Below are 14,889 nucleotides of genomic sequence, written 5' to 3' on the forward strand. Positions count from 1 at the left end.
AGAGTATATGTCAAAAAGAATATATTAGAGAGTGTGCGTTACAACAGTTCTCTATATTATAAGTTATTTTAGAGAGAAAATATGCTAATCCAAGTATGCACCCTAGAGAAAACATAGTTGCTTGGTAAGTACATTCTCTTTTTTGCAAAATAACTTTTTAACTTGATATATATTTGAAATCTTCTCATCAACTCTAATAGGAACACCAAATCAAGAATCCTAAATCCCTTATAAACAATTACCTGTTTGATAATTTTAATACAATTTTCCCCTATGCTGAGATTTCTAAAATAAGTTAATACTATTAGATCAATGGGGACAGATAAATTGTCATCTTCAATTGTTGAAAGTATTACATGTTTCCATACACTATTGGCAAGCCAGCTGGTCAGCCTATATAAAGTCAGATGAAAAATCTTTTAGCTTTATGTTTTTTCTTCTTCAAAGATTCGCCTTATATTTCAATCATCCACCAACATTTTAATGACAACACTCATGATTCAGATATCTTGGGTGTTTGATGTTTCAAATAGGAGGTTTGACATGGTATGGACATATGGAGTTTACATTTTCTTTTTAAAACATGATAAGAAACAGATTATGACTATAGATTTCAAAAAGAAGATAGATAGTAGCAAAGTTGCATATCCACATATTGGCATCCGCAATTCACCACTGTACCAGACTATTCAACCTTTCAGAGCACCTCACTCTGGTGAATCGTGCATGCTCTGTAACTTGAAGCTCGTTTGAATGTGCAAAAGATCTATTGAACACACTATTCATTTTTCACTCTGTCAAAAACAAAGGGGTGGAGGACTTTCACTAAGATATAATAGACAAATAAAGAAATTCCAACAAAAAAAAAAGACAAATATAGAATTCCAGCTAGCACATTATGGACCATGGTAAAAGCAGTAAAGAAATTTCCACACAATTTAGCTTAGACTTGCACGCACAATGCTAAGGTATCAAGAATTTGACAAAACACATAATACAAAGGTATCAAGAATTTGACAAAACACACCATGGGGGCGACTCAAGTCCGATTCTATAACAATATCTAACCTCATCCTCCTACTTCTTGTTCACTTTCAAATCTCGAATAATTTGTTTTCATTTAGGTTGCATTTAAAGTTCTAAGCAAGGCAAAAAATGGAACTTGAAATTAAAGAATAACATATAAGAAAAATCAAAGCCTTTAAAACTAACTCCTGATAGAAGAAGAAAAGTACCTATAGTGTTAAGGTGCCCTGGGGTCAGTCCCATGCTGCCACACATAAACAAGTTCATCCCAACCAGTGCTAGCCATGAGCCCCTCCACAAGCACACTCATGTCCACCCCAACCGCAAATTCCGTGTGGTGATCATACCTACTCACAAGCGCATCCTCCACCATGAAGTCCCAAACGCACACCGTCATATCATAAGAGCAAGACACCATCATATTCCGCACGTGCGGCGAGAACTTCACCTTCCTCACGGCATACCCGTGCCCATTGAGCACACTCACCGGAACCCTATAGTTCCTGACATCCCAGACCTTCAGGCTCTTGTCGACGGAGGCGGTGGCGATCACACACTCATCGTACTTGTTCCAGTCGCAGGCCAGGACCTCGTGTTCGTGGGCGGGGAGGATCATGGTGGAGCCGGGCTCGCGGACGTCCCAGACGCGGACGGTGCAGTCGCCGGAGGCGGAGGCGAAGACGTCGGCGTGACGGGGATTCCAGACGGCGGAGTAGACGCAGTAAGCGTGTTCCTTGAAGGTACGAACGCTGGTGGGGCGGTCGAGGGTCCAGAGCTTGACGGTGTCGTCCCAGGAGGAGGAGAGGAAGGAGTCGCGGCGGACGGGGTTGTAGTCGGCGGAGTGGACTTCACGGGTGTGTTCCTGGAAGGAGCGGATCGGGTTGGAGGTGGGGGGCAGAGCGAGGTCGTAGAGCTTCACGGAGCCGTCGGCCACTGCAGCAATGACGATGGAGTCGTGTGACTCCGACCAGGCTACGTCGTAGACCCCATCGGCGGTGTCGTAGGCGGCGAGCTCCGCGATGGGGAGGGAGGGGTCCGGGGAGAGGTCGAGGACGTGGAGGCGGCCGTTTCCAAGGATACCGAAGTTCTGGGAGGTTGCGACGGCAAGACGGTTCTCGTAGAAGGGGCTAAACTTGACGGAGTAGCCATTGAAGGGGGTTTTGAAAACCGGCATGGTTCAAGAGAGAATGAACTAATCAACAAAGAATGTGATTTGGGAAATTTGTGAGATTTTGCACTTGTTTGATGAATTGATTAGTTTGTGATTTGTAAAGAAGTGCATTTCAATATCCAAGTGCCACTATTAGTTTTGATTAGGTTCATCCCTTCAGGCACCTCTCCTCTTCTTCCTCCTTTTCCACATTTTTTTTTAATTTTTCTTCAATAAAATAGATATATAAACAATCCTTCGTTTTCATGAATTTAACTTACATTTTTTATTTAAAAAAACACTTATAGAAGAAAAAGAAAGCAAGAAGAAGATGTAAGCCCAACTCATGTATTTGTAAATGAGACTTTTTCTTCCTGCACCTCCATATCTTTTTCTCCCACTTCTATACATAACATGAAAATATATTTTTATCATTTTTTGTCACCTTCATAAACTAGTTTTCAGATTATGTAATTCGGAATACATTTGAAAAAAGACTTCCAGATTATGTAATCCGAAAAGTAATTATGCATCTGAAAAAAGACTATTACATAATCCGAAAGTTAATTATAAATTTGAAAAATGACTTCCATATTACTTAATTATAGAGGGACATTTTTGAAAATTCGAAAATTTATGGAAGTGAGAAAAAAAGGTACGGAATTGCAGGAAGAAACCGTCTGTAAAGGAAGATTGGTAATTCTTTTGGACTATTCAATATTTTTCAAGTTTTGGGTTATGGACAGAAGAAGGCCATTATAATCTACACTCCCATTCTATGAGTTGCACTCCCATAAAAAATAATTGTTAATTTTATCCTTCGAAAATCTATATTTTAGTTGTGGATTTTGAAATACAAAACATACATTTTAAATTATGTATTCTAATTTATTTTTTTTTATTTTAGAATTACAATCTAAAATACATATTTTTATTTTATTTTATAATGTATAATTTGAATTATTTATTTTATGAAATTCTTATTTATTTTATGTAAGTTGTGTAGTATAAAATTGATTTTTTAATATAATTTAATTTTTAATACAATTTTTATTGTCGTTAATAATAATAATATTTTCATAAATTAATTATGACAATACTCCCATAATAAATTGAGTACACTATTTTCATAAATTGAACTTCATATATAATATAATTTTTAATTTAATAACTCAAAATTTAAGTATATAAGAAAAATATCTAAGTAATGTATATTGATCTCCTCCTACATACGAAACGTGTATGTCTAGTTTTGTCAGCCCCTCAATCATGACATGATGAGTTAACTACAATGCACTTTGGATTTCCACTCACGTCGAAGTACCTTAAGAAATTGTCCACAGTCAATTCTATATTGCTAGATGATTACAATACTCTTGAATCTATCCTACATTAAGTGAAATAACACGAGTTACTGAACATATTAAAATAAATAATCATGGGAAATAAACAATAGATGTAAAATAAGATAAGTTACTCACCAAAAAAAGAATGTCCTTGTGTCTCACATTATTTTGGATCATGCAATCTACAACGTGATAATATAAACAATCGATATTCCTTCGCCCCACAAAGTATGTATGAATGTAATGTAACACATAACTTATTTATAAGGTTGAATTGGACTTAAAGTCCACTTTATAATATAATCACCGATTTAAGCATATATTACCTAGCTGGTCATGCATGGATAATTACATTAACATCCCATGAGTACTCATCATACATGTGGTTGAGTGCACTAATCCACCACAATAATCTACCACAGATTGTTTTTTCAATTAAATGTTTTTTTTAAATAAATTAATTTAAATACCCACTAATATTTGATTAATATATTTTTAAAGCAAATTCTGAAAATAAAGGGTAACTGTTTATACATGTTATGATGGTTTGAGATATTTTAACACAGTTATCTATAGCTTAACCTGCTTTGATTGTCACCTTTATCGACTTGAGATGCCAAAAACAAGGTTGACCAAACCTTCCTTCAATTCCATTTGTTCCCATTGAAAAAATAGTTCGTTATATATATTTTTTAATTTTAAATTGATTTTCTTTTATCAGCAATACCTTTTAAATCGATATAGTTAATTATATGGCATATTTGAAGGAAAAAGCATACCGGTAAGTGGTACCAATTTTCTGCCTTAAGAGTTGGACAAAATAAATGAAGTGGAAGTAGCGAAGTAGGGTAGCTTTTTCTTTTTCATATCTTAGGTGGAAAGAGTTGGATAACTTTTTCATCTTAATAATGATAAGGTGGTTTGAAGAGACACTACGAGTCAAAAAATGGAAAATCATTTCAACGTGATTCACATTAGTTAAAAATGATTAAGTGAAGACAATAATATAAGCTAAAGATTCACTGGGAGAATAATGTCACAATGATAAATTAGAAGCAAATAAAATAATATATAAAGTTTTAAATGGATTTTTAGATAAAACAAGTTATTCAACGTAAAAGTCCACTAAACTACTCTTTCACGCTCTTAGCCAACTGGCATATGATTAAAATGCATTTTCTTAATATACTTGTGAAACTCTACAAGTTTTTTTTCAAAATGTGAAGCCTTATTCATAAAGTAAGATACTACGTTTTGTTTGTAGAAAGAAGAAGAATGGAAGAAGAATTTATGATAGCTAAAGTTAAAATAAAATGAGTTGGTATGTGAAAGCTTAAAATGGTGGGAGGGTACATCCAACTAATTTAAGGACCACTCTTAATTAATATCGGATCAAACCAAACTACTTGGAAAACAAAAGGTATAATTTTTTTCCTTTCTCTTCTTTCTATGTTGTTTTCATTATCCGCCAATTTGTACTAACAAGGAATGATAATATATATCACAATAATAAGAATGGTCAACATTTAAGACCATAGGGCCAATCTGACACGACCCTTGTGTTAAATCCACCCCATTGTTCCTCTCGTGGGGTCTCAACCATTCCAATATCTCAATATGACAATATCATGTATTAATTGAAGAATTTAATTGACTGGGAAGTGCAAATTGGTTTTGATACAATCAGGTCTCAATCCCTCACCCTCTTTACTTCTTGCTAAATTAAATTCAATTTTGAATAGATGATATATTTATGAGTGATTTGATAGTGATATGATAATGAATGGTATGACAAAATTAACAAATTTTCGGTGTGATAGATTCTTATATTATATTAATAAGTAAATTTTAAAATGTTATGGGTCGAACTCGATATTATGGATATTCATATTTAAGAGCATTAATTAATATCGTATCATATAAATTAAGGGATTCTGAATAATTAACTTTAAATAAGAAACAATATTTATTAGTGAATTAAGCTAATAACAAGATCATGTACAAGGAAAGAGGGAGAGTACTGTCCTACATAAAAAAAAAAGAAAACAACTCGCATAACACAATAGAATGAGTACTCTCAACTCATATCATATACACTATATTTTTACACTCTTACTGACTTGAACGTCAAAGTATAGGTGGAGCTTTCTCATTCCTTGGAGCCAATTCATGAAGTTTAGAAAGATACGATTTATTGATCATATCGAGATTTAATTGACTTCAACTGAATGTTCTAGATTTGAGATCGACAATACTCATATTTATAATATTTACAAAATTAACTTATAAGAAGAGGTTTAGATTCGGTGATATACGATGAGATAGATATCTCTTAATTTTTCTAACAACTTCAATTATCACCGTGTTTCAGTTGTTGCATTTTTGTCCAGTTTTCTTACTATTTTTCTCTTGGGAGTTCTATTCTTTAACCGAAGCAAAGAACATAACTATAATTATATATAAGTTGATGAGTAGAAGAGCACGAAATAAAAAGTGGTTAATATGTGAGGAGCAGCTTGTGGGGCAGTCACTAAGCACAACCCCTGATTTCTGAAACACTTTGATTGATTCAGTTGGCTGGATTTGGAGTCTTTCTAATTAGACTCATTAATAATGTTCCACCCTCATTTGCTTTCCAAATTGCTAAACACTAAAACACGTCCTTTCACACAATTGAAAGACTATATATGTATATATTTGTATGCAAGTTATCCACTCACTCTGCAACAATTTTCGAACAACATCTCTGATTACCCAATCAATTATTGTGTGCACTGCCCAACCATTCTGGGGCTGCAAAATTTTCCCTTTCCTTTTCAATTCTTCACACACTATTATTACTTCGTTTTGTTTTTCTTTTTTGGGGGCTCACTGGTTTGTTGATAAAAAGATAAAGACTAAAGTTGGCTATTACATAATTAGTTTACTCACTTTTTATTATTTTTTAATTTATTTTAATGGACCCTCAATCATATAAACCTTTCTTACATATTATTTTAATTACTTCACATAATGTACCTATAGGATGAATTCTTACACCGAATAGAATTAAATTATATATTTTTTATGAAAACTGTCTTTATTTCAATAATAATCGGCGCTAAATATCCAAAAACAACAACTAATCATCGTAGGAAAATATTTTTTGTTAATTTTTTTTTTTAAATAAACAATAGTATAGGAGAAAAATAAATAAATTAAAATTTCTTCCTTCACCAGGCTCTGATTGTATCAGGGTGTTTTGCTCTTAAAAGGAAGATAAAGAAGCCTAAAGGTAAAAAAAATAGTAATACATATGAGTGAATGGTGGATGCATTGAGTTGAATTGAAGAGAGATTTTGAAGTCCCACATATTTCAACTTCTCCAAATGAGAAACAAGAATTTAGGTTGATTTGTAACATGTAAGTGAACTATATGAGATTTGAGGTTGTGCACAAACTTAGCTGGCTTTTGTTGTTAATAAAGATTCTATATTAAATTTTGATTTCATTTCCAACTGAATCACTTTTCATCACATGTAAGAAGAATATTGTCAAGAGATCTTTTTTGGCACATTTTTATTATTGAATAAAATTTATCACTTGTTTCACGAGATTATCATACAAATTTTACTTAATAAATAAACATATGTTAAATTAATATGTAGGTCATTGTCATTTTGTTAAATTATTAATTAAATTCTTATGGCTTAAATAATTTAATTAAACTCACATTATATGTCTTAATATCATCAAATTAATAATCTCTACATTACAAAAATTCATAAAAATCATATTAACAATCTTTAAACTATTAATTATTTAATTATAAATCAATCATGGTTCTTGTTCTTGTATAAACTTAGAAAATTTGCTTAGTACGTAGTCTATGTATTTTGATATGTCTTCATGGTGATGCTAACGACCACCATTTTAGTGTGGAGTGAGAGTATGTACGTGTACAAAATGTTTTGTCGCACTCAAGTTAATGCTATAATGAGATGGTAGTGTTGACTAATATGATAAGAAGAGGGATGACAACCTAAAAAATAATAAAATTAACAAATTCAAGTGACTATCAAGATTGATCTGATTGAAAATTGACTATGTATGAAGTTGGTGAAATTACTTATTAACAAAGATGAAATAGTATTAATGAAGAAATCCTAACATAATTTTCAGTTAAAAATAAAATTGTTATATAATAGAAACGAGTGTAAATATGTTGTTGGGATCCATTAAAAAAGTGACAACCAACTTATAACTACTTACCTATTGTGGATTTGATTCTTCCATAACCTTATTACAAGTTATTTTCTTGTTACCACATGTTTTTCTTAATAAAAAAATTGTGAAAATATAAAATTTCATAGAAAGAAACTAAACTTAAAGTTGATTTAATAAGGTTGGTATTACCACATGCGTGTAAATTATAGGTCTTAATAAGAAAAGGCACCGAAGCTAATACAAAATGAATATGAGGAACCTAGGTGCATAATGACTTGTTCGGATTCAACCCTGTCTCTTTTACTTGTCACTTCAAATGGTGTTGGTCAATATTTGTTGGAGGATAAAGAACCACTCAGCTTCCAGCGATGCAGCAGTGGCTCGGGGCATCCCCGTGGGTGCATGAGATGTATAATAATCATAAATATAGTATAGATTATTGTGGTAGGTAGAATGGGATTTGGAAGTGCATGTGGGTTGGCTTAGTCAAAGCACTTCACTCACTAACCTAAAACCCAGTAGAGATAAAGTGTGTTAAGTCCATCATAGTTCACTTTCCATCCTATGAAAACCTCATCCCACATGATCTTGCTATGGGAAATTGAAAGATCACGAACTCCCCTCAAGATCTCTTCACCCATTTTACCTCATTTCACTTCCCATTCCCACTCCAAACATATATAATCTCTCTCTTCTTGACCCCACACCACTACCCTCCTCACCTAAACTAAGTGTAAATATTCATTATTGGCCGACAAGTGTCAACCTTTGATTGATACACGCACATCCACTCACGGCCCCTTTAAAAGGTTCTAAGCTTTTGCTTGCTAAGCAGTCCCCATCATTCACTGTGCCATGTGTCAACTCATATCACTATACCAACCTTCCATTCCAAACCTAATACTATTCATCTCACAACACGAAACAAAAGGGTGGTGCTGTGATGTGAGGGGCCTAAATAATGGATCAAAACCCTAACTACATACTCTTCTGCAATTATTCACACCATCATGCAAAATAAATAAATACTCCTCCATCCATTCAAAACTTCCCTCAGATCAAATTCAATAGCATCAACTAAACCGTGCTTCAAGTGATGTTTAGCATTTGTCAAGTGAAAAAATATTTCAGATAATAACGAAAATAAAGGCATCATCTGGTACAAAACTTTTTTATGTGACTTATTCCCACTGCATTACTAAAACATAAAAGCACACAATCTCAATACCAAGTCTTCTCTCTCTTCACCCTCTTACCCTCTCTCTAGTTTTTTCCGCTACTTCTTCTCTTCTTTCTATGATAGTTGCGTTACCAACACAAAGAGAGAGAGCGGAAGAAGAAATAATGAGAAACAGCATACGGTGTTGCATCTCTTGCATTCTTCCATGCGGAGCACTCGACGTAATCCGTATAGTGCACTCCAACGGCCGCGTCGAGGAAATCAGCGGCACCGTGAAGGCCAGCGAGATCATGAAGGCGCATCCCAAACACGTGCTCAAGAAGCCATCCTCTCCCTCCACCCAAGACGGCGTCGTTCCCAAGATCGTCGTGGTTCCTCCCGACGCTGACCTCCAGCGCGGCAAGATTTACTTCCTCATGCCCCTCCCCTCTCCCCCCTCCGACAAGAACCACCGCCAGAGACCCTCCTCCGGGAAGAAGAAAAGGAAGGACCACCACGCCGAGAGAATCAACCACCACCACGGCCACAATCACAACAACAACAACAGTGACGCCATTTCCGTGGCCAACTTGCTCGTCTCGAACGATCGCTACTTAACTGAAATACTCTCCGAGAAGCTTTCTACGCAGAGAGACAGAAGACGAGGACGTGTAGCCGTTTGGAGGCCTCACTTGGAGAGCATTTCCGAGTCACCACCTGATATATAACTACTGTAAACGCTTCTTCTTCTTCAATTGTTCAATATCTTAAGCCTCTCCCTATATTATATCATATCATACCAACATATATATTTCCATCTTCCAAACTTCAAAACCCATTTTTCAAATTTCAACTAAATAGTTTCATTTCATTTTTCTTAATCATATAGGGTTCAAATTATAGGAATACGTGTCTGTCTGTTGAAAGAGTTCGGTTTGTATCTAATAGCTGAAGATATTAGGATATGAAATAAAAATGAGATGATAATACGTTGTAATTATGAGACTAAGTGAGACCCTTTTGAATAAAAGTCAGGGATCAAAGAGCTCAACTTTATTGCTTGCCATTTTTTTAAGCTTTCGTTATCAGCTTATCATGATTTCGAAGGGGGGTGTTGGTGTTTAGTTGGTAGGGTGCATGATTGATGATGGAGGTGTGTTATAATTTTGTAATTTTCAGGAAGGGGTGATAAGAAGGAATTTTTAGAGTTTGTGTTAGCTTTTGATTAATTGTTGACGATGAAGAGTTGGAATTAGAATTGAAGTACTGCACATGGAAAAGTAAATACAGCAAGTGTATGATTGAAACACAGGAGAAAAGGATCCCACTCCTGTTGTGTCTGGTTTTCGGGGCATTCGTCGTTCTGTAATGGATCACAATGGAAGGTGATTGAGACGTATGGTAGAATTTATGCCATTGCTAACAACGGAGTAATCTATTCACGTTTATTCCCGTGGTTCAATGTTCTAGTGTTCGACGGTGTCAGTCATTCTCCAACGCTAACGAGAGGGTGACGTAATGCTTGCATCACCCTTTAAACATATATTATAATGCGAATAAATTCAAGTAGATAGCTTTTCATTCATTTTTATATTTGAAGAGAGAAAAAAAGGACTTGGGGCCCTCAGATTCATGGATGATGGATGTGTATAAAGCCACGGTGTACTTGGGCACAAACTAAGGGTAAAAAAAATGAAAAAGAAAAGGCTGAAAGGAATAGAATTGAAATTAGCTAGCAAGTGTGATGAGAGTGTGGTTTCCACCAAATAATGTTTATTGTATTGTGTGTCTCTTTAAGCATTTGTTGTGACTATGAGTTAGCAAGGTTAGTGGGTGAGGCATCCTGAAAAGGTGATTGATTACACAGTGGAGTTTCTGGGGTCTTGGATTGACTGGGCGCCAGATCATTGAGCCTTGAGGTAAGCTTGTGTTGCCTTCTGTGTTCTGTGTTCTGTTTGGTTCTGATTCTGATTTATTTCAGATTCTTTTTTGTGATTCGAACGCATATATGCGGTTTTTACTCTGAAGCCCCACCATATGTCTGGGGCCAACAAAAAAGTTGAGTGAATGAGAGGCTGCTCCATGTAACTATAAAACAATGAATGAATCATTGAAATGTGATGTTCTCATGGGATGTCAGTGTTGCGAGTGGATCAGGTGAACTCACTAACCTCCTTTGTCTGAATCTTCTCTGTACTTCCTCTCTCTGTCTCTTCTTTACTTTACTTAATTTCTATGCACCATATCTAAACACACCATAAATTTAAATCACATAAAAATGCTTATTTTCATAAATTTCATTTTCAAAAGCTACCCCCACTCTGCGCATCTATCTATCTATCTACCCATCTACACCTACAATTGGTCTCCCTTCTGCATATGGGATTCCATAGACTATTAATTGAAGCTAACCCTACCATTTTTTTCTCTGGACGGGACGTCTCCTATTGCCCACATTCTATAACTACATCAAAGATCATATTAGTCTGATAATGACAAATATAAGCTCTTAAACACATCATTTCATCACTTACTCCTCATATATTTTTTATTAATAATAAATAAATAAAATAAAATGTGACGATTATTTCAATTTTTATAAAAAAAAATGTCTAAGATCAACTTGTTCAACATCTGACTTACATATAATCTTTAGACTCTACAGTCCACTAAACTAATTCTTAAGATCGAAAAGGAAACCAATTCTTAAGATTGAAAAGGAAACCAATTCTTAAGATTGAAAAGGAAAGGTAGATTACTTCAAAAAAGTCATAATCTATCCTAACAAAATCCTTATAATCAATCTTTAATTAAAAAAAAACAAATCACAATACAAATAAAACAATCCCTAAAACGAAACCCACTCAAAATTGAATCCCTTTAAAAAAAATTTACCTATCTACTGAATTGTTTAGGAATCAGAGCATATGTGATTCTAGCCTCATCAACTATATACAATAACTTACATAAAAATCTAATAGTCCTTAACATATAAAAAATTAACATTGTGCACAACATATTTTTTAAAAGAAAATAATACTAGCTAATTTTTTAAAAGAAAATAATACTAGCTAACTTTTAACTTTTAAGTAGTTTGTTTCATGGTATCAAAATAGCATGTTTGACTATTGATTACACTTTTTAAACTGTTATCCTAAATAATTAACATATGAGAAAACAAATTGCATCTGTTATTATCATTTCATCACAAACTTCTATATATAATAATTTGTAAACTTTAATTAAAATTCTTCTAAAGGTTTTAAACTCTTAACATATAAACAATTAATTACATAATTTACATATAATTTCGAAACATCAAAGAAGAAGTATTAATTGCTAATTTTTTTTCTAGGAATAAAAACTTGTTGCATTAGAATTATTTAATATATGAATGTTAAAGAACTGTAGGAATTCAAATGTGAACGTTTCGAATGACTAGAGATAATCTCATAAATTTGATTATGATGAAATACTCTTGAAAAAAAGGTTAGACACTTTGAATATTATATTATGTGGAACCATATATGATCATATATATGTGCTAGCGGCGCCTCACACTTGTGAATAATCAAGGTGGGAGTTACAATGTCTCTGTCTCCACCTTTCACTTGGATTCATTTCAATATAATACTATTATAAGGCAATGGAAAACGCTATGGTACAGTAGTACAATACTATTATTTTAGCATTTCATGAAAATTTTCATGTCTCCATGTTGGAAATGTATAATGTAGAATAATATAATAAATGTGATAATGCAAATATAATACACACTTTATAATATTGTTGGAGATTTGGTAAGCGTAATGCGAACCATAGCCCACACTTGTCTCGCACTAGTGCCTTACAGTTCAAACGTGCTACTTTGTCGCAATTTCATTTGTATGCCACAAAATATTATGAATTTATTTCCTACCGAAAAAGTAAAACCAGATACATTATTCATTCTTAGTGTAAAAGTGGAAGAGTGAGATATATAATGAAATCGAGTTTATTTTTAACAAAAGTTAATATGTTAATTAATAACCAGTTTCTCATGTTAAGCACACAAAATCATAGATCATCACGTAGACTCAGCACCAATGTATAAAGGACACGTAACAAAATGCATACAAATAAAATTACTTAATGCTCGTGAGACATTGGACTAGACATAAGAACCAGTCACAGAACAAATAAAGTTAGGTAGTTTATGCTTCATCCAAGTACATGTTTTTAATTGAGCCATATATAGTATTTCATCAGTTTTCGCTCTCCTATCTTTAAACATTACATTGTTCCCAAATGCACAAAACTATTGCAATTACAAACTTTTCCAAAACTTCAGATTTTGCTTTAGATTTAACTGATTTAGGTGAAATTGCAGAAAATAAGACATGATATTGGTATGTTAAGCTCTTATTATCCCTACCCACCTCCAACACGCGATTTCCAAAACGTAATTTCACATGTCAAAAAATTGTCTCTAATTATTTCCTCATATTGCAAACACAACAGGTATTATTACTAAGGGTGTCCCTCTTCTAACTATGTTTCATGTTATACTGATTGAAATTGGATAAAACTTAGAAATCTTGATACCGACATATTCAAAATGTATTAAGATGAGGAGAAAATTAGGTAATATACTTTTAATTACGATCCAAACATTAATTCGGCTCAATAATAACGGGTTCGTAATAAGTAAATAAATAGTCTCAATTTTTTTAGAAAAATGTACGTGATTATCGCACATTAATTGCACCGAACACCGAGTACTTACTTGAACGTCAAAATACTTTTGCATGTATTCTCCTGACCAATAGCCTACGAAAAAAATGAGATTGACGGGAGTAAAAATATCTTAATGGTAAAATAAAATTAAGTAAGAATATGACATGATAACCTTCATTAGATTGAAATTGCAAAGTAATAAAACAAAAATGAATTAAACATTTGTTTTTGGTCCCGACCCAATCACTTAAATGTTTGTATTCGACCCACTTAGCTTAGGCCCAATAGATAAATAAAGCTCAATCCAAATATGACAAAGCCCAATGACCCTAAAAAAGGTCGGCCTTGACAAGTGGTAATACGTTGACATTCTCTAAAATAACAAAAAAACAGAAAAACAACAAAAAGATATAATTGAATCAGTTATTTATTCTAACAAGCAAATAAAAACAAAATCAGAGAGACAATACTTTGCAAATCTACACCCTTAAAATACGGGGATATATTATGGTTACCAAAACCCCCAAACAAAGGTAAACATTATTCTATACAATATACACATTACACTCATATTTCAATGCTCTTACTCACATGATCGCCATAGTTTTATCAATAGGTTTCTCTCATTGTGATCTTCAAGTGTATTAAAGTGACAATTTTGAAAAGTTAACCTGGAATCCACTTCCAAGATCCGACTCATATTTATTGATAGGAACAATAAATAATATTATTCATAAAATATTATTTTAATTCAATGTTTAATTTAAGTATTAACTAATAAAGGTGAATTTTTTATTTACTTAATTTAATACATTTTTTTAAGAAAAAGAAAACATAAAATTAAATAACTATACACAAATTTCATTTAACAACAAACTTATTCACAAATATTAAATTTCATTTTAATAACAAGTAGAAATTATTTCAATTATTTAAAATTGTTAATAATTATTTAATAAATTTGAAAAAAAAACAAAAAAAGGGTTCTGTTGAGGAATCAGTTTAGCATTATCTGATTTCTCAAAACAATTGTGAAAAGGAATTGAATAGACTATTGACAAATTGGTGTGTCTTAACTGATTTCTCAACATAAAAAGAGGACTATTTATGTTAATAATGGTGTAATAGGTAATTTGAGGAAATATTTATTAAAATCAGGATATTTGAAAAAAAAAGTCTGCTGTATTTAAGTATTTAAACTTTTTTATTAATTTAAAATAAAAAAACAGTTGCTCACTGTGGAATCGGAGTGGTCACGGGTCACGGCGTGTTTATTTAAGAAAAGA

The 14,889-nt window shown here is 33.1% G+C and overlaps 2 protein-coding genes across 2 annotated transcripts; one reads left to right on the forward strand and one right to left on the reverse strand.

The window, feature by feature from the left end:
- Window positions 1–317: 317 nt before the first annotated feature.
- LOC137832493 (peroxisome biogenesis protein 7) lies at window positions 318–2,443 on the reverse strand. Its single transcript, XM_068640685.1, has 2 exons — window positions 1,236–2,443; window positions 318–794 (listed from the first exon to the last, which is right to left on the reverse strand). The coding sequence occupies exon 1, from the start codon at window positions 2,198–2,200 to the stop codon at window positions 1,244–1,246; it is 957 nt and encodes a 318-aa protein (XP_068496786.1). The 5' UTR covers window positions 2,201–2,443; the 3' UTR covers window positions 318–794; window positions 1,236–1,243.
- A 6,314-nt stretch (window positions 2,444–8,757) lies between these two features.
- On the forward strand, window positions 8,758–9,938 carry LOC137832494 (uncharacterized). Its single transcript, XM_068640686.1, has one exon. The coding sequence runs from the start codon at window positions 9,025–9,027 to the stop codon at window positions 9,613–9,615; it is 591 nt and encodes a 196-aa protein (XP_068496787.1). The 5' UTR covers window positions 8,758–9,024; the 3' UTR covers window positions 9,616–9,938.
- The last annotated feature ends 4,951 nt before the right edge of the window (window positions 9,939–14,889 follow it).

Source organism: Phaseolus vulgaris, chromosome 6 (assembly GCF_000499845.2).
Source record: "Phaseolus vulgaris cultivar G19833 chromosome 6, P. vulgaris v2.0, whole genome shotgun sequence".
Classification (NCBI taxonomy): domain Eukaryota; kingdom Viridiplantae; phylum Streptophyta; class Magnoliopsida; order Fabales; family Fabaceae; genus Phaseolus; species Phaseolus vulgaris.

Coding starts and splice junctions, on each gene's coding strand:
- LOC137832494 (XM_068640686.1), top strand. CDS start 9,025: ATGATAGTTGCGTTACCAACACAAAGAGAGAGAGCGGAAGAAGAAATA.
- LOC137832493 (XM_068640685.1), bottom strand. CDS start 2,200: ATGCCGGTTTTCAAAACCCCCTTCAATGGCTACTCCGTCAAGTTTAGC.